The sequence below is a fragment of the Microtus ochrogaster genome, chromosome 16 (genome assembly GCF_000317375.1).
Source record: "Microtus ochrogaster isolate Prairie Vole_2 chromosome 16, MicOch1.0, whole genome shotgun sequence".
NCBI classification, from domain to species: domain Eukaryota; kingdom Metazoa; phylum Chordata; class Mammalia; order Rodentia; family Cricetidae; genus Microtus; species Microtus ochrogaster.
In genome coordinates this window covers 35,062,250-35,083,465 of record NC_022018.1, presented here as the reverse complement: position 1 = coordinate 35,083,465, position 21,216 = coordinate 35,062,250, and the positions used below count along the sequence as shown (strand labels likewise).

At 38.3% G+C, this 21,216-nt stretch overlaps 1 protein-coding gene across 3 annotated transcripts in view; it reads left to right on the top strand.

Annotated features, from left to right (window-relative positions):
• Window positions 1-21,216, top strand: part of Cdkal1 (CDK5 regulatory subunit associated protein 1 like 1) — a 549,403-nt gene that overhangs the window by 368,649 nt on the left and 159,538 nt on the right. For all 3 annotated transcript variants that reach the window (XM_013349127.2, XM_026783099.1, XM_013349128.1), the window contains one exon: window positions 10,790-10,970. In XM_013349127.2, the coding sequence (XP_013204581.2) occupies window positions 10,790-10,970 (181 nt within the window). The remainder of the gene's footprint in view (window positions 1-10,789; window positions 10,971-21,216) is intronic.

The following is a 21,216-nucleotide window of genomic DNA, read 5'->3' as shown; positions in this document are numbered from 1 at the left end:
GGGGCTAGTTTTCTTTGCCATTGTAGTCAGCAGCCGACAGAAGACGGTGTAGTGACTTCCGAGGTGTTGGAGTGGCAGAGTGCTTCTGCTGTAATTAATTAGTGATGCTGAACGTACTCGCCCATGCTTTCCTTTCCAAATCTCAATTTCTACTGTGTGCAAAATAATTCCATCCGGGAAGAATTCTAATTACTTTAGTAATTATCGTCTTATCTCTAAATGGAATTCAGACATTCGCTGCAGTTTATGAATGTTAGGACTGTTTCATTTTCTTTTCACCTTGAATACCAGAAAAATACACATCACCAAATCCGGCTTCATTGAACCTTATAATTCACGTTGCCATAGAAACAGGAAAACTCATATAAGAATCATGTTAACAGTACCATAGATAGTAAATACCTTCACTCTAACCCACAGTGTCATAAAATGATTTTAATAACAGATGTGAGAATCCTGCGAAATTTAATATGGCTCCTTTTAAATATTATAACAGTATAATCAGTATGCTTACTTTTAATTTTTAAAGCAATATCTTTGGTCTTATGTAAGGTTTTGTGCTTATTCCAAAATACTTGCTGTGTAGTGCAAGCACAGCATTGCGGGATAAAATCTTACTTAGCATGGTGTTTATTTAATTTTTAGTTAACAGTGATGATTCATAACACTGTTTTTCTTGAAGCAAAACTGTGTCTTTTGGGTTCATACCAGGTTTGCAACTATAATAAATGCTACTAAATTCTTCAGTTTCATCAGCTTGAGCTGTCCCCAGGCTCTTCCCTCCCCTTGTCTGTTTCACAGCCATTCTTCTTTCTGAGTTTCAAGAACGGTGTCTGTGTATACTCACCATTTTCACGAGTGATCTTACGGTCATTTGTTTTGTGGTTGTAAATTCTGATCTCCCCACATGGCTTCATCTCATTCCTGCCTTGTGTCATATGGATTGCTTTTTTACTTAACAATAAAATTGTATCCAATTAAACAAATGATTAATTTAAGTTTTTCTAGTTTATTGAAAGTTTTACTACTTTCAGTAAAGATTAAAAGTCAGATGAAATTTTGTATATTTTTAATAAATAATCGAATGAGATATATATCAAAAAATTATTTCAAAATAAGTTTTTTAAGTTTTCATTATATATATATATTACATGCAGCACTAGAAAGATATTTTTATACATTTATGTTTTGCATCACGTTTATCTCCTCCATACTAAAACTAAGACTTGAAGAAACCTTTCTTATGGTCCTTGCTGACTTGCACTCACTCCTGTGGCCGGGTGGCAATCTTGAGAGTATAAATAACTTTCGCAAAACCAACAAACAAGAGCTAATTAGTAAAAACTTACCCCAAAAAGAGGCTAAATAGTCCTTCTGTCAATGTCAAATTTTGCCTAATGCTTGAAACGACTTGGTGTTGAAATGCTGAAAACATCTTCACACAAGGAGGCTTAAACTTCTTTTTAAGCGTCATGCGTGTTATAGGTATTTTTATGTGGAAAAGTTCACAATTGTTGATTTATAGAAATGTGTGCTTGCTTTTGATACAGGTTCTCACTCCATACTCCAGGCTATCCTGGAACTCCTGGTAGTCCTCCTGCCTCAGCCTCAGCAGTCTTAGGACTGTACCACACCTAACCTCTAGGAATATCATTATGCTCTTGCTTTTTGTATGAACTTTTCAGGCAGGAGGGTTTCAATGTGTTTCTTTTTGTTGTTAATCATTTTTGACCCTTAAACAATAGACTACACATATTAAAGTATCATTAAAGTCATAGCATATGGTCCTTGTACATTCAGTGGTCTGGTCAGGATTGTGCTAAGAAAGGAGACATGTTCCTATTTTGAACCGAGGGTGATTGATATAGTAAACCGGTGGGATAGACAGATGGACACATGCATACATGTATTCTAGACTCTGAGTGCTGTAGTTGGAGAGTAGTTTGGATGAATAGACAGACTCTCAGAAAGATAATTATTTATCCATTTGAACAAATTTTCCAAAAATGAAAGTTTTGTGCAGCAGTGTTAGTTAGGCCTATTTATTTGACTTTTTTTTTTACTGTTTTGAAAGATCTTATTTTATATACATAAATTTTTTGCCTGCATATATATATATATATATGCACCATGTGTGTGCTTAGTGCCTGCATATATATGTGTATGTGTGTATGTATGTATGTATATATACATATATATATATATGTGTGTGTGTGTGTGTGTGTGTGTGTGCACCATGTGTGCTTAGTGCCCAAGGACAACAGAGAGGGCATTAGATCCCCAGGAACTACAATTACTGATGGCTTAAAATACCAGATGAGTGCTGGGAACCAAGCCCTGGTCCTGTGCAAGAACAACAAGCGCTCTTAAGTGCTGAGCCATCTCTCCATCCCCTAAATTGGTTACTTAAAATAGTTTGTCTTAGTGAAGATTGTTTTTAGTTTTCAGCTAGTATAGTATGTTTTTATTTGTGTAATCACTTTAAACATTGCAAACCTTCAGAGACTGAAATGCTGGTAAAACCCTTCACTACACATTTTAAGACTCTTGTCACTGTCAGAATATTTTTCAAGTCTAGAGTTTTTAAATTTTTCTCACACTTTACTCATAAACCACTCACAAATTCCCATGTTTCGCAGTTTTAGTTAATATAATTTGTGACAAAGAAAAGTACAACCACTTGTGCTATGTCAAGTCTCCTTTGGTGGCATCTATACTCTGATCCTGTTCTCCTATAATTTCCTAGCACTTACCTAGGGCACCAACTGAGAAGAACCGAACAGAAACTGGCTGTGGAAACGCTAGGATGGAGAGTTGGTGTGAGTGTGGTCCTTGTCTGAGTCTCATGAAGAGTGGAAGAAAGTAGGCATCATTTAAAGGGTTGTGCTGTGAGCCCCATCTTGGAGAAGATGGGGCTAAAGCTGGGATCTTTGAAGTAACTTTTGGTAGCAAGACTGTTAATGAACCCAAATCTGTCTGGGTTTAACATGAATTCTTTCCTCTGAGACTGTTGCTAGGTTTTCTACAAACCATCTGAATATAGGGATAATCACATTCATTTCTGGAAGAATAATGAGAATAATAAAGGCAACAATAAGGTCTTAGAAAGAATAAATGTAGCCTGGAGCCATTTAGTTTTAAATTGCCTCTGTGTTCATTGTGAACAGTGGACAGGGCACTGAGAGGGCTGGAAGATTCAGGTCTAAATTGTGATTGCACCAGCAATAAATAGCCTGGTGGCCTTTGACAAGTCTCTTAACCTCTAGACAGAGCGTAGATATCTCTGCTCTAAAATATTACTGCAAAAATACAAGCAGGTTCTTACATTGCATTAAATTACTGGAGAAAAACTATTATGAATAATAAGTTTTGTTCTCAGTGAACTTATGATCACTAAAACTTCTAATACAGTCATACAATGAACACATGTGGACACAGGTCAGAGAGAAGACAGCCTTAGGGAGTGATTAAAAACTTCAGACTAGGGCCCTCATTTCATATATCCTAATTGTGTAACTGTCTGTAATTCACCTCTCTGAATCTTATTCCACTAATGATATTTCCCCATTTGTCCTGGAGACTTACAAGAAGTTGTCTCCAGCAAAATATAAATTGTCCATGCATTGCCTGGCACTAGGTGTTTATATTTCTCTGACAAGGTTTCAGTGAGGGTGGGAGACACATATAGGCCCTGTTCAGCAGGTACCCTTCCGAGCACTGCATCCACTTGAGTGAACTTACCACTGAATGCTTTTACTAGGAACAAACAAAGCCACCAAAGGCTAAGTTCACTCAGTCACTCACCCTGGGCCTGCAGCAGTAGTGCTAATACATCCAGCTGTGGGAAGAAACAAACTTCTTCCAGACGCACAGGTCAGAAGACTGGGAGTAGATGCCTAAGCAATGGGTTCTGTCCCAGCTACTTTGGGCTTCTTGGTACTTTTTTTTAAAAGCCCAGGAGATTTAAGGTTTTTAAAAGGATTCATTTATTGTTTACTTATGTACATGTGATAGTGGACAGTTCTCTTTCTAATATATGGAACTGCCATATTTTGTTCATGCCTTCAACAGCTAGTAAGCACTTTAACTGTTTCTAATTTTGGCCTGTTATAAAGAATAATAGGAAATCCACTCTGAAAATCCACTTCTCCAATATTCACTTCTCCTAGATAGATACCTTATAATATGGTTCCTGGGTACCCTACATGTTCTGCTTAACTACTTAAGGACTTGCCAACCTGTTTTTCAAATGGCCACACCACGTTACACACCATCTTATTATGAATGCAGGCTCAGTTTTCATCTTGTGCACCTACATCTGCTCTTGGCTTTTTTAAGTTTCAGCCACACTACTGGCTTTGTAGTTTTAATTTGTTTTTCCTAGACCCAATCGTTCCACACGTACTAGCTAGTTTATTCTCTAGTGAAGTGGTGATTAAAGTCTCGACTGTTGTTTTGTCTTTTTATTAGTAAGTCAGAAGATTTTGAAATGGTTTGGGGGACAAGACACATGGTTCAGAAGTATGCTCTCCTAATCTGTGGCTTATCTCTTCAATTATTTGTTTAGAAAGACTTATCTTCTTCTATTTGTGTGCATTTATATGTGTAGCATTAGGACATGAAAGTAGGAAGGCACCTGCGGGGAGAAGGGATCTTAGGGTGGTAGGAGATAGAGTGATGGACTAAATGTAAAAGGGAAACGGGGGCTCGCTGGGGAAGAAAGGAAGCGTTAGGGGAGGAATAGTGGGGAGTAAACAGGAATAAAGTGTCATGGCACATACATGGTCAGGTGCCATGCTCAAACCCAATACTTCATATGCTAGCGTGAAATTCCACTTATAGTTTTGAAATCACTGATATTTTAATCTTTCTGTTTAATTTTTCTTTGCAAATTTTATGAACACTTCCTTGATTTATCTTATTTTTGCCACTTAACTCTTTTCTTAGTGAAGTTACTTTATTTTCTGGTATCTCTTTTGGATTGTTGATTATTAATATATAAAAATACAACTGACATTCCCAGGTTGCTGCTGGAGCTTGCAAGCTTTCTCAGACCTCCATACCCTCATAGACTAATTAGATTTCTTTGTATTTTCGTGGAATGTCTTATCTGCAGAAGAGTTAGGTTCCTTCCTTATTTACAACAAACATGCCTTTAATTTCTCTTATTTGTCCTTCTTTACTGACCAGGCTTCCATAGTATGTTGAGTTGAGGAAGTGAGAACAGGAATCTGTAACTTATATTATCAGTTTTATTGGGAAAACATCCATTCTTTGGAAAATATATGAACTGTAAGTTCTTGGGAGTATTTGATTTGTCTACTTAGTTTTCTGCATCTACGAAGACCACCATGAGGGTTTTTTTTTACATTTATTCCTTTAGTGTGATTCAATGTGTTGATATTTGCATTTCAGATCACTCTTGAATTAAAACATGGAGGAATAATCCTTCCCATAGATTGTTGGATCAGTTTGGTAATGTTTTATTAAGAAAACATCATCTTTGTATTCATGGGAGATATTAGTATAGAGTTCATTTGTAATCAGTTTCTTTGATTTTAGAATATGCTAGACTCTAACTTCTGACTTTTTTGTTTGGTATAATAGTTTCTGTAACATTAATCTTATTTTTTAAATGTGTTTAGTAGGATCTGTCGTGAAGCCATCTGAACCTGGGTTGTGTTGTCTTGTCCTGTTTTCTCTTGAGGTCAAGATATAAACCAGGAGTTTAATTTTGTGATAAGTAGAAATGCATTCGGATTTTCTGTTTCTTCTTAGGTCCATTTTTATCATTTAAAGAATTCTTCCAGCTTCATCAAAGTTGTAAATGCTGGCATAAAACTGTGTATAGTATATTCTCAAGGTGACATTAGTGTTGGTAGTAGGTTCTGTCATGGTGTCCCATCTCTCATGCCAGAAGTTGATCATGTTATCTCCTTATTTTCTTCTCAGATTAGTAGAACCTAAGTAATTTTAGTTTCTTGGAGATGTGTCTTTTACTTTTATTGATTTTTTTCCTTATTGTTTCCCTTTTTATTGTTTTCTCCTCATACTTTTTATTTCCTCTCTGTTTTACTTATGGTTTGATTTCTTCCTCTTGGTTGGTTTTGTGAAATGAAAGCTAAGAATATTGATTTTATATCTTCCAAACACAGTCATTAAATCTTAAAATTCCCAAGTACTACTCTCACTGTAAATCGTATATATAGACAGTCTATGTTTTCATTTCTATTGTTTTAAGATCTTTATTTCCTCTTACCAGTGCTTGGAAAGAGGAAGAGGATTAGAGGAATGGGAGACCAGCCTTGGCTAATTGGCTATCTCTGAGGCCAGTCTAAGTTACATGAAAGTCTTCCTAAGAAATCAAATTTTGGAGTGCATATATGTATTTTTTTCAATTAAGTCAAAATGACTTTTGAAATGTCTTGTCCTGTGTTGTCTTTTGTGCCACCAAACTGGTTTGTGTGTGCTAGAGATCAAACCCAGGGCATATACTAGGTAAACACTTTACCAACTGAGCTATATCCCCAAACTCCATAAACCCCAACCCAGTGCTAGCAGATGCTATGTAATCACTCCAGGTTCCTGGTAGGTCCTATAACCAAACTGATGAGTCAGATATACATCAGGGTCCTTATTCTGTTCCCAAGTTATTTCACAAACCTGCTTTGGCAGTAAACACAAGACTGAAAAAATGGTGAGTCCAATTTTCTCTGTTATTGCAGCTCATTGAATATCTTTATTTCAATGTTTCAGAATTACTTTCTAAAACTACTAAGAAAGCATAAATATTACAAGGTTTTGAAACTCAAGAGAATACTAGTAAGTGATTGCATACAAGTTACTCACTACTTCAATAAATTTGTGAAAATGAAATTTTTTTTAAAAAAATAGAATTTTGAAAATTCAGTGACTCAAAAAGACAGTGTTTCCCAGAATTACCATTTAAGTATTTGTAATAATGTTTTATACCCTCATCATTTCCTCTTACTTAAATCACAAGATACAAAATTAGAATTTGCTTTGCTTCAAACTTCTTTGATTTTTACATACTGAGAATTATTTGCTAGGCAAATTAACAATGTAAATGAGATTTTAGTAGGCTTACCTAAGGAATCAAATTATTTTCAAGACTATAAGTGGCAACATTTACATATTTTAAATTAATGTATAGATGAGTCTTGTCTGATATTGAGGTGCAGACTTTACTTTTATGATATAAATAATCAACTTATACTCTTACATACTTTTAAACAGTTAAACAGTTTCTACTTCTAAATATTGGCATGTCATCAGTTTGTAGTACTCTGTCTCCTGTGTTACCAGACCAGATTTTGAATTGATTGTTGAGTTAAAACATTCACATTTGAACATCCCAGTTGGTTGTGGTTCCTTTAAAGGTTGGTCACAACCCACCCTCCACCACCACCAGGAAAGCCAGAGTAAGCAGGTGTTGGCCAGTGCTGAGAACACTGATAGAGAAGGATGGGGGAGGGTTCAGAAAGGGACTTTCCTTTGGGAATACCCGACAGCTATTGCCAGATTCATTCTGATTCAAAAATTAGGACAATGACTTCATTTCTTGCCATGTTTCACAGGCAGTTTCTAAGATATTTTTAATTTTCAGGGGGACATGGACTCTCATCTGTTATCTTTTGCCTCTATTTTTATCTGTGGATTTCTTTATATCATGACTAGTTAGAAGACAAGTGTAAAACTAGCTAATTGAAACTTATTTACACACTTCTTTCTGTTCACACACTTAATCTAGCAAGTTGTTCTTTTCTTCTGAGTCTTACTAAGGAAATACATGCTTCTATGATTTTTAAAATGTGATTTTGATTGTCCTTAAAGAAGAAAGAAGTAGGTTTATGTCACAGTAGACCATTTCTTTTTTCTGTAAAAAACTGTCCTTCATATTTATCATCACATTGAAAAATCCTTGAATTACTTTACAAGTTATAATCCATGCAAATTAATGACTATGAGCAAAGTAGAAATGAGAAGAGGGTACTTTTTATAGTGAGTGGGTCTGTGTTTTCTTCACATAAACATCAAGTACTATGCAAAGGGATCAGGAGCTTTTGTTTCCATGAATTTATTTGTTAGGAGCTCTGCAGTTTGGCCGAGCCTTCTTCTCTCTTATGCTACCAAATTCTTGTGCTCATCTATGAAGAGCCATGTATGACAGGAAAGTAGATGTAGGATGATGTGGAATATGTTCCCTAATGTGTATGGGTTCATTCATAATTTTGGGGTACTATAGTGATATTTCATTTATATTTTAATAAATAAAGCTTGCCTGAAGATCAGCGAGTAAAACAGTCACACTGGTCAGCCTTACAGACCAGGCAGTGGTTGGTAATTCACACCTTTAATCCCAGTAGCCACACTAGTTTATCATAGAAACTGGGCGGTGCATGCCCTTAATCCCAGTGGTGCACGCCTTTAATCCCAGCCCTAGAGAGGAATGTAAGACTGGGAGACAGCTCTCCTTCAGTCTCATTCTGAGATTCCTGGAGGCAGGACAGCCATTTTGAACTGAGGTAGAGATAAGAGCCAATGGCTGGCTATATGTTTGTCAGATCTTCAGGTTGAACCCCAATTTCTGATCTGCATTTCTATTTTCCATGCTATGGAACTGTTAGGAACCACTGTATCATTCTGTTACCATTACACTGTTACAGTTTCGGATATTTGTAGCCAACTGAATAGAAACTCTAAGGCTGTGGAGAAAAATGGCACCACCTGCAGCATTAATTTGTTCTATATTCCACTCTTCAGTTAAAGTCTCCGGTGGCTGGAGAGATGGCTCAGCAGTTAGGAGCAATCACGTGCTTTTGCAGAGGACTTTGGTTCAATTCTCAGAACCCATAGGGTACCTCATGAATGTCTGTAACTTCAGTTTCAGGGTGATCTGATGCCTGTTCTGACCTCTGTGAACACCATGCTTAATGGTGTACAGGTATACATGAAGAGAAAAACACTCATACACATAAAACAAATAAAATATCTTCTAAAAAAATGTTTGCAGTGATTTGTTCTTTAATACCAAAAGGACAGTGAAAATGACTATTTGTTGATATAAATTCTCAGCCTTAAGAAAATAAATACGAAGGCTATGGGCAGAGAAATTGAAACAGACTTTGACATGTCTTCAAGTAAGAAATGATGCTACATCTGTAAGAAGGTGTCCTGTGAAGGAAAACTCAAGATGGAGAAAGAGCTGGGAGAGACTGAACCGTACTGAATTACTGCTTTTTTTTTTACCTTAAATTATAAACTGGAAAACAAACTCAAGTAAAATAGAACAAATAACACATATGGAAAACGAGACAGAAAAAGCTAAATATCAAACTGGTGGTTTGAACATTCAAAATAAATGAGTCCCTAAGAGGAAGTGTTGTAGATGACATTTCCTAGAGAAATTACTGAAGAAATAATACAAGACAATCTCCTAGAGAAATTATTAAGGAAATAATATGAGAGACTTAGATTCCTAGACGGAAAGACTTTAAGTCTATAGATTGTGCCTTGTACAACGATTTTAAAAATATAATAAAAGCCATATTAGCATGAAATTTAAAATGATTGAGAAAACCTGACACCCTAAAAAGAGAGTGATACAGCACATGCAATGGAGTATGTGTGGGTGGAGTGTGTGTCAGTCACAGAGTATAGACCTGGCCGACACAGGCCCTAGGTCTAATATCAAGCACTGCGAAACTGTGAGTATGCACAGGAGTGAATTTCATGCCTTCAGCATCTATCAGCCGTTTTCAAAAGGAACAATGCAAAATTCTGGTGGATAATCGTGTGAATTTGGAATATTAGGTAACTGTACTGCCAATCAGTCATGTGTTCAGACACCCTGAGACCTAATAACTGTCACCTGATACAGAGAAACACACCAGCAGAGTGAAGGAAGTAATTGAGAATTAGCAAAACCTACGACCTAAGAAAACAAGACTGAAAAAAAGAGAGCAAGGAGCAGGAGTCAGGGGTAACAGCCAGCTCATTGCTAGAGTAGTGCACACTGGAAGAAAGCAGTGGCCTTTCCAGAAACTAGGGACATGGATGCTGAGCAACCTCATACATCAAGTGTTTAGAAAGTAGGTTTGATTTTTGTCATCTCCACTCCATCCCTGCCACCTGTGCCAGGCATTGAACCCAGGGCACTGTACCTGTCTAGCAAGCTGTGCCATGGAGCAACAGTTCATCCTGCTGTTGCGTTTTGGTAGGTCTGATGAAGCCTTGAGAAGATATCAGTTTAGGAAAATAAAATGTTAAGCAAGCTTTCCAAAGACTCAGTTACTACTCTTAGGAAAACTTAAATGTTGAGAAACAACCTGGTCTGCCAGTTGTCTCTGCAGTTCTTTTATGGAAGTACTATGAATACAGTGTTAAGAACATAGGGTTAGTGTATAATTCCAGCTAGTTCATTTACCGTAATGTAAAAGTCCCTTAAATACTGCCTTTAAAAAAACCAACAAATCCAGAAACAGCAGAGTAAGCATCTGTCTTAAGAGACAGAGAAGAAAACAAAATAAAACCATGTCTAAAAGCATTAAAAATGGATGCCTCTGAGGATGACCAGGGACCACTATATTTCATTGTATCTCTTAGTATTTAGAGCGTTTCAAAACTGTTTTCAAGTGCTCTGTCTTAAAAAAAAAATAAACTGTATTTTTTTAAATACCATTTAAAATGTCAAGGAAATAAAATGATTCTGGCTCACAGTCAACTGTTTTTTTTTTTTTTTACATTTTTGTCTGTTTTTCTTCTCCAGGGTTCCTGGAATAACGATTGCTACGGATATTATCTGTGGTTTTCCTGGAGAAACCGATCAGGATTTTCAAGAAACACTGAAACTTGTTGAAGAGTACAAATTTCCAAGCCTTTTCATCAACCAGTTCTATCCAAGACCCGGAACTCCTGCTGCAAAAGCCGAGCAAGTTCCAGCACACGTGGTGAGAACCCATTCATAGGAGCCATTACTTTGTGCCAGCAGCTGCACAGACAAACCTGTTTTGCCTACCCAGTGCCACTGGCTCGTGCTATCCTTTATGTTGCAAAACACAAGGACATTCAAGCTGGGCATGGAAAAGTTAGATGACCTCATGCAAGGAGAGGCAGACAATATCACATTTTCTCTTGAGGAGGAAGGTTCAGCTTTTAAGAACTTTTAAAGCCACTCTCTTGTATTTGCTTGTGTGTACATTTAAATATTTGGATGGTTTGAAATCAGGCAACATTTACATACATGGGAGTGTGGACTGGGATGTGACTCCATGACTACCTAGCATATATGAGGCCTCCTTTCCACCTTTACCACTTCAAAGTAAACATATAAATGAAACAAAAGATTAATATTTGAGCAAATAAGCTTTCTATCTTCCTACTGCATAAAAGTCCATTCAAATTATTTATTTGTTGGAAACTTTGTGGTTTTCTTACTTGATTCCTGTACATCTATCATCTGTCTGTTCTTCCATCCATCTATCTAACATCAATCTATCCATCTACCTATTTTCTTTCTATTTATCCATCTGCCATCTAGCTACCCATCTACCCGCCCATCAACTTATCCATCCAAACAAATATGCTTTGTATTCTCAGTGCAAATATGTAGACTGATTACTTTTCTTTCTGATTGACAAAAATGCCCAACTTTAATCCCACAGATAATTAACTTTGCCCAGACATGAAAATAAACTAATTCATTACCTTTTCTAAGTTATTACTGAGGTCTGATTTTTGGATTTGGGAGTCTGTGAGTTGCCAATGCATGTGCAGGTATAGGACAGCTTCATCAGTAACCCAGGTGCCTCTCCCTCTTCTGTGTTCATTTGCTCTCTTCATCCCTAGCATCTATTTTATCTAGCAGCTCTTGATCTGTTTCCTGTCATAATTCAATCCATTTTTTTATAACTTCATCAAAAACCTTTTTGAGCTAAAGCATGTATACTGACCTTTTTTTTTCTGTGTGTAAATATTATGTATCATTAATAATGGTTTGTGTCTGTTTTCATATAGTGACTGTTGGATGTGCAATCAATCAGATTAAGAGCATTCTCTGTATATGAAAGTCCCTAACATGGCCATACAGAGATTACCCCTGTCCTCTCCCTTCCCAGAAGAAACTCATTCCCCTCATTGAACAGACTTTATGAGTGTATGAATTTGGGTTCTGTCCATTTCTTTTTCATTCTTAGTGACTCCAGTATTTTGCAAAGTGGCTCTAGGCCATCTGTTTTCTTTGCTGTATAATGCTTTTGCATAAGTTATTTCTCCTACTATGAGAGGCAAGTGGGCTTTTTCAGCTTCTTAACATAAGAACTGCAGTCATCACCATTCTTGTTTTTATTTTTTGTTCTATTCATATGTAAGGGTTACTGCTGTGGCTAGTGGAAGTATAATTGCATTTTCATGGGACATGCAGTTGACCTGCTGGGCTAGGTGCTGGCAAATTGCCTCCCTAAGTAGCTGAATAAATGTACAACGCCTGTTGCCATGTATAAAAAAAGCTATCTGATCATCCTCCTGTAGCTCAGAGCTCTGTGCTCATGATGTTTGTGTGTTACCTATGTAACGTAATCTAACTGGCCTTATTTCTCCGTGGGAACGAGTAGTATTCAACCAGCTGCTTGTTGACTCTTGAGTGGTACCCCCGCCACTCTGTGGTTTTAACTTGCAGTTCAATAAAGACATCTGGTAGTGAGCCTCTTCTCATCTCCTCCCCTCTTTCACATGTATTTCCTTGGGCAGGGAATCTGCCAAGATCTTTCGCCCATTTGGAGCATGCTCTTTGCCTGTTCATTGGAAAGCTTTTAGAATTCTTTGTGATTTGGGGTAATAACTCTTCAGGTACGTGTGCCTCACGGAGACTTTCTCTGTCTTCCTTTGAGTCACCTTCACCTTTCTGCCATGTCATCCTCAGTCTTCTTCATGAGTTTCTACCCTGGCTGGTGCAGCAAACACCACAGAGTGGCTTAGACAACAGAAATGTCTGCACGAGGCGCAGAGAAGGACCCATGCCAACTCTGCCATGTGTAGGACTCTTTCCTGGCCTCTTCCTAGCTTCTAGAGTTTGCTGGCTAGCTAAGGTGTCCTTGGTTTGCCATTGTGTAACCTTCATCTTTGCCTTCATTGTCACCAGATATTGTTGTGTGTGTCTTATGAAAACCTCCATCTCCTCCTACCCCTCATCTTAACTGCGTTTATCTATCACATTTTGAAGTGACTAGGACTTCAAAATAAATGGTTTTTTTTTTGGGGGGGGGGAAACAACCTAAACCTCTTACATCTTAGTAATTATGCTCTATATAACAACTATTGCATGAAATTTAACCTTTGTAGAATTCAGAATTATAAATCCAGAGAATTGGACATTAATGATGAAACTTTAGAGATTTACTAGGATGCTTCTCTAGTGTGGCTGCAGTCAACCTGGGCATGCAGCTGTCTCCTTGACTTACTGATTTCCTTCTTGATAGACACATGCTCAGCAGAGAACTTGTGATTAAATGTTTAAAATTCTTCAGATGGGGATCTCTGTAAGATGGCTCTGAGTTACCTGGGACAGTGACAGTTCCCTGTAACCACAAAGTCCTTGTCAGAGAGATGACAGGGTGTCAAAATTTCAGGACATGAAATCAGAAGCAACATTCCAACTGAGGTGCTTTGGAGGTCAAGATTGCGTGAGGTGAACTTCAGGGTCATCTTCTAAGCTGGAAAAGGCAAGAACAGTTTCCTTAGAACATTGAGAAAGACATATGAAAACTTGCATTTTGTCTCAAAACATTTCAGATGCTGCAAAATGAGAATGGGCTGTTTCAAAACACTAAGTATAAGCTGGGCATAGTGATTCTTGCCTATAATCCCACCATTGGGAAGTCTAAGGCCAGGGAATCATGAGTTTGAGCCCAGCCTGGGCTACAGAAGGAGATCCTGTCTAAACAACACGTGCAGAAAGACTACATTTATGTTATGTTAATGTCCTAATGGACACTCACACACTGAATGCTACTGTTTGGCTTCTGGTGAGAGCTATGTTAATACATCTCTGTTCTAACTAAGGCTTATTGTCCCGGTAGACGCCTAGTGATTGTTTGTAGGTCTGTGAACATTTAGCTGCTGTTATCTTACTGATAAGATAATTGTTGGTCCCAATTATATAACATTATGATCTTAAAAAAAACCATGAAGTTGACACTCAGCCATGAGTATACTTCAGTGTTCTGAGGACTTAGTATTGGTTATCTAATTTTATTCTCTCATCATGTCTCTGAAGCAAGTCCTGCTATTAATGTCTTGTTGAACATCAGAAAATCGGGGCTCAGAGTAATAGCTAATGTGCGCAGGGCCCAGAGAAGCTCCTGCTTGCCTCTCAACTCTTAATGTCTAGTCAGTTCCTCCTGGCCCCGGCTGCTCACTGCCACTTAGCTCTTGTGCTCCCCGCTGCCCTGCTCTTACGAAATGCCAGGCAGAAGTAGCTTAAAGGAGGCGGGATTCATTTCGGCTCATGGCTTGAGAGGGTATTAATCCATCATGGCAAAAAGACGTGTCATGGAGGTTGGAGTGAAGATTGTGGCATCCTCAAATCTCAGAGGATCATGAAGCAGAGAGCTCTGGGCAAAGGAGAGCTGGGCTGTAGCCCACGAGGCCTGTTCCTCAGAAACTCACCTAGATCAGATCCACAACATCCCCAAACAGCACCTCTAGTTGAGAACCAAATATTCAACACATGGCCGTGGAAGCACTTCAAATGCGGTGTTTCCCTATCTGCTCTCTGTTTCAGCATCTTTTCACATGGCAGGGGGCAGGGCGGATAGTAAAGCCTGGGTCATTTCTACTCATCACTTAAGCCTCTGGTTATATTACCAGGCTCTTCTCCCATGTTCCATTAAAGCTCTGTTTTGGTTTCTTTCTTTCTTTCTTTTTTCTTTCTCTTTCTTTCTTTTTTTCTTTTTTGATGTCATAAAAAATACTCTGGCAAGAGCAACTTTAAAGAAAAATGGGTTATTCAGCTATAATTCCAGGTTCTAGTCCATCATTAGAAGGAAATCAAGGCAGGAAAGTGAAGCAACTAGTCATATCCACAGCCAAGAGTAGAGAGAAAGCGAATGGATGCATGCCTCTAGTGCTTAGCTCACTTTCTACATTCTTACTCATTGAGGACCCCAAGCCTAGGAAATGGTGCTGCCCACAGTGGACACAGTCTTTTCACATCAGTTAATTCAGTCAAAGACAACCTCCCATAAACATGCCTGCAGACAACCTGATCCTTCATGAAACTGTCACTCAGATAATTCTAGACTGTGTCAAGTTGACACGTAAAACTCACCTTCATAGGCTTTGTGCTTATTTATACCAGGGTTTCTTAAATGGCTTCCTCTCATGTTTTTTTTGACCAGAGTCTTTTACGTGATCCTGGTTATGTAAGTATATAACACAAATCAAAGTAGAATTTATTTAAAAATTATTTTGAATGCATATAAATTTGCCATTATTTTAAAGACAAAAGCAAATGTGCATACTAATGAGATGGTGCTCGTTTATTTTTACAATAATAATTAAATCGTGGCTGAATATTTGCTATTACAGGACATAGAACATCTTTATATTACAGAGATGATTGACATTTTGATTTACTAATCATCAACGTGGAAAACTCTTTTCATAAATACATGGTACAAAATAGTAGAAGTATATTTAGGACTATTTTCAAAATGACCAGAAAGTCTATGTTAAACCCAAGCCAAAAGTAAGGTTTTTGTCTGTTTGTTTTATGAAATTCAAGCCCACAACTCAAAAAAATAGTTTATAAAACCAAACACTGCATATAGCACACTCCAGTTCAAAGGTAGGCTAATTTGATACTTAGATCTGAGAGGCGGCAGTAGGAGCGCTGGAAAGGTTTCTTTCTGTAAGAGCAGGAGAGTGCACAGAAGACACTGGCAGTGCACAGAGTAGAGAGCCTGGGTCTGCACTGGTGTGCTGAAGGCTTTAGTGAGCTGTGTGATACAACACAGCAAACCCGCTGGAACTCTTCTTGTTCGGTATGCTCTTGATTTTAAATAATGTTTATCGCTGCATATTCAGAGACCTTTTGCCACTGCAAAATTTCTCTCAAACCCCACTCATCCCAGAGCCTAAGAAGCTGCAGTCTACACATTGATCTTTGTCAAGACATGTGGATCTTGTCTTTGTTTCTAGGCTTTGAGAAATGTGAAGGCAGACTTTCTATCCCCATTGACTTAGTACATACCTGGGAAATGGCAGGAACTCAACACAAGTAGAGTGCATAAATATTGTTAATTGAGTGGTGAAGTCTGAATTACTGTCCACCATCACAAGAGGACATGGCTTGTGAGAAAGGAAGACTGTTTCCCAGCTCCAGGGAGCATAGGGGGACCATTGAATATTTAGTGAGATTAAAATTCTTCTTTTGGGGGCTGGTAGGTGGGTTATGATTTATTTGTTTGAGGTGACAAGCAGCATATAGGAGTAGATTATTGTCAATAGTGAGTTAGGAACTGTGGGCGAAGCTTGGGTTAAGGTGACTTTTCATACCACGTTAAACTTTCCACTGACGTGGGACTAGAGTGGAACTCCCAAATAGCAGTGCTTATCCGTTTTAGCACATTGTAGTGAGGAAATATAAAGGGGCAGCGTCATCAGAAAGTTCATTAGGAGGTCTTGCATGAGTGGATATGGGAACAGTTTAGGAAGTTTAGTGGATCTGGGAATGTCTATGCCTCTCTTTAGGGTTTGATGATTCTTAAGTCCTAGATCCAGTCAGCAAGACTATTCTGTGTTCTATGGAGATACTTCTACAGAGGTCATCTTATTGACCTGTCGTGCACTCCTGACAGCACCACTACATCTCCCAGGGACTCCTGAACACTTCAAAACTCTTAGGATCACAGCTTCCTATCTGACTCCATCTGATACTGATGACTGAATCCTAGTGGTTCTGTATTGTGAGCTGACCAGCTCATAATTGAAAATGCTAACCTGTAAATGCCATCCTGTCTTCTCCCTCACACCCCAGACTTGATTTTCCCTGTTCAGCTGTCTCTATTCTACAGTTACAAGATGGATTTTTTTTCATCATTGCCTCTTTTTTCTTTGTGTTTTTATTGTTCTAAACTCCAAGTCTGTGTTTTGTAACCTGTAGAAACATCAATCTGGAACACATTTGAAAAAATTAATTTATACTTTTTAAAACACCTTATTAAATTGAGCGCTTCTTTTTATCCTTCTATCAACCCTTATTCAAAACCTAAGGGAAAGAGGTAATAATGTTTGAAGGTTATAAAAATAACAAAAACTGTTGCCAAACCTCAGCTGTGGAAAGGAAGGATTGCCAGTAATTCTCACTGGGCAGCCTCAGCAGCCCTGTCAAACACTTGATTGTTCACCATGTTGAATTTGAGTATTAGTCTAGGCTAGAGTGTGTAAGATTCTCATGAAGAAAAGAGCTTTTTAAAAGATGTCAGTGGTCTGCAAGATTACCGAGCCAGTGTGTGCATATGATATCGAACAGCACACCATTTCCCCATAGGCAGCACAGGCCCAACAGAGAGGTATTACCTGGGAGATGGTTGTATTGAAGAGTAAGATCCTGGGGCTGGAGAGAGGGCTCCACAATTAAGAGCACTGGCTGCTCTTGCAGAGGACTTGGCTTCCATTCCCAGCACACACATGGCAGCTTCAGTTTCAGGGCATGTGACACGCCGCTCTTCTGGTCAGTAGACACACGTGAGGTACACAGACACATATGCAGACAAAACACTCGTAAGAACACAACAGTGTTTAAAATCATAGATTCCTCATTCCTTTCAGTCCGACCATGCTCTCCAGATGCCAACCTTTCCCTGAGCATGCTCATTGTGACCACCTCAGTTTTCTGTCCGTCATCCTAGACCTCTTGCCTACCTTCCCACCCTTTGGTTAGGTCCTGATCTGAGAGGATAAGCTCTATGGCCTTGTCAATCAGCTGTGGGAGTGACAGGATACTCACTGCATTGGAGACTAGGTCCTGCACAAGCCCTGCTGCTGTGATAGTCTGTGTTCACGATGCTAAGGAGCAGCAGACTTGTAAACGCAGAACTTTGTTTACAGATGTTCAAAAGACCGCCTGTTAATCATACCCAGCTTAAAAAAAAAACAAACGAAAATAAAAAATCAAAACAGGGATGTCTCTGCTTGAGCATCTTTAGTCTTAGAACCACCAATCAAGTTTTTTTTTATCTAAATCTGGGATAATGAAGAGTGGGTATGATTTTACCTCACTGAGAGTAACGTTCCTTTATGATTTATGATGATCTTACAGAAGACCATGTGACACAAACAAAACCTACATAATGTGTTCAGTTTGTTCCTTCAAACTTTTTAATTTTGGCATTAACTTTTATCCTGCATTTAGAAATTTTTAATTACTATGACTGTAAGAAAAAATATGATTACAGTGGTTTTTCCATGTTAGATGTTGCGTGCTAGAGGGTGTTAAGATGGAGAATGTCTGACTGGATTTATATGGAGAATATAAATCCTGGACTTTGAAAAGTCATTTTTATTCTATTTCTGTCTAGGTTTTTTTTCTTTTCATGGGGGATTATATGCCTTCTTTTATACAAGTTCCAAAAAATTGCAAGGATCTACATAATTCTTCTGTGTCATTTATATGAACCTGATTTATTAAAATTATAATATTCAATTTTAACTCATTTTTATTACCTTAATAATGGTTTTATAAGAGATGAGACTCTTTGGACTAACTTCTAAGGAAAAAGAACCTTATGGTGCTGTCTTCTGGTTTTGGTCTTCTATTTCTTTCTCTATGATAAGTGTGGTTCAATAATAATTCCATATTTCTTCTCTTTCAGGGGAATTAGAATTGTGGTTTCAAGAACTAGAACTGATGTTAACTGTGCATCCAGGGTAGCAGGAATGATTTGGTAGTGTAGCACGAAGCTCACGTCTAACTCTTGCTCCTAAGAATTTTCTTTGTTTCATAATTAAGGACAAGAGAACCAAACCCAAGTGAATAAGCATTCAAATGGATAAAAGTGTATTTTGCTGATTATGTTCAATGTGCGAGTCTTGTCATTTTGTACACGTGTCCTGACTCCTTAGTTTTACTACTCACAGCAAGGTACCCTCAAGCAGTGCATTGTGAAACAGGGTTTAGGAGGGGTTCTGGAAAAGCTTCCATTTTGTGAGGTCAGTGTGTGACAGAACAGCGTGGGCTCTGCTTTCTGTGTGTCCTGCCTGGTGTCATCTTTGCAGGAACCTAGCATTTCTGTGTGGCAGTCCAGTTCGCTGGACTGAGTGTCACTAAGTTGGTTTGCCTCACAGTGAAGTAGAAATCCTGGGACTGCAGCTGTATTCTTTCTGCTCTCTTGATCTTTGCTGTTATAAAAAGCAAGGGAAATATTCATTCCAGAAATTCATAATTTTAGAAAATAAAATGCTGACATTTAAAGTATGTCCTCTTAGGGCATTTGCTGTGCGGTTTTAAGTTCTTTTTCTAAAACTTCATAGCTTTAGTTTATTCCGTGTGCATGGGTGTGTATGTGTATGGGCACATGTGTGAGGTGAGGGTCCATGGAAGACTTGCCAGAGGTGTTCTCTCCACCCACCACATAGGTTCGAGGACAGCACTCAGGTTGCCTGGCTTGAAGACAGACATGTTGCCTGCCGAGCCGTCTCACTGGTCTTATTTTTAACTCCCTAAAAATGTGTTTAGACCTGAAGAAAAGACTTAGGTATGGTAAAGGGACTCCAGCTACACTTCCCCGAGGTGAATCAGTTTTTGTATTCCAACATTTTACTATGTTCTCACATGCTCACTCTTGCATGTGTTTGTGCCCCGTCCCCCATCTTTCTCCGGAATATTTCACCCCTCCCCTGTCTTTTCTTCCCTCCTAGTCAAAAAGAGATAGTCTTTCTCTTTCTCTGAACAATCTGTGTAATGAACCCTCCATCCTTTAATAATTAGTTTAATAAACATTTACCTTGTTTGAGTGAAAGCTTTTAATCCCACGTATGTCTAATGATTATGTCCCGTTTCCCTCTTTCTGACTACTTAAACTGCTACAGTCATATAGTCTGAGACATTTTTTACTTTAATTCCAGTCCATTCTAAACTTTTAGATTATTCTTTAAGAGTTTTTAACCCTGAGCCTATCTTTAAAATAAATAAAATAGCTCAGATTTCGAGTTTCGGGGCAGAGAAGGTACACTTAAGTTAGAAAGGGCAGAATTTATCTCATGAAGTGCCTGTTGTTTACTTGGCAGTTAGCAATACGCGTGGACCCTTCATGCTCAAAACTGCAGATCAAAACCTGTATGGGTTGAGAGAAGCTAGGTAGACTTACGGATGATAAAAATCTCTGCTTGAAGGAGAATTCACAGGTTGTGTCTGAAGTGTTTCTCCTGATGTACTTTGAGACTCACTGCATGGAAATTGGTGTGGGCTGCATGCTGTTGGGGGCAGAAATACTTCCCTTCCATCTTAAATATCTTTCCTGCCCTAACTCTCAACCTCTGGTATCTGTGAAATCACAAAGTATACTCTCAAGTGGCTTTTTGCTTCTTTGAACTTGTTATTTTAGGGAAAACTAATATAAAGAAATGGGAGAACATTTCCATGTAAGTTCCAGCTGGTTCTGGAATCAAACAGAAAAATACACCATTTCCCTACCAGGATGCTCCTTTTACTCGTAAAAACTGCTCCTTGTAGGTTATGAGCTTGGTTCTTCTGCAGAATAAAGTGTATGTAAAATAAGATTTTTAGCTTCATCCTAAGTTTCTCCACTTTTATCTCACAGTATTTATACAATGCTGGATTCTCATTTTGTTCTATATTGGATATTTTTAAAGGAACTCGTGAGTTCCTTGTGCATGTATGAACTATGAGCTTAAAAAGTATTCTTCAATGAACAAAAAAAGATCTGATTTTTTTATTTTTTTATTATTTTACATTTCAACCATATTTTCCCCTCCCTTCTCTCCTGCCATGCCCTTCACCTCACCTCCACTCCCTCCCATCTATTCTTCCTCTGTTTCTGTTCAGAAAGGGACAGGCCTCCCATGGGTATTAGCAAAACATGGCATACCAAGTTGTGGTAAGACTAAGCACCTCCCATTGTATTAGGACTGGGCAAGGCAGTCTAGTATGAGGAATAGGGTCCCAAGAGTCAGTCA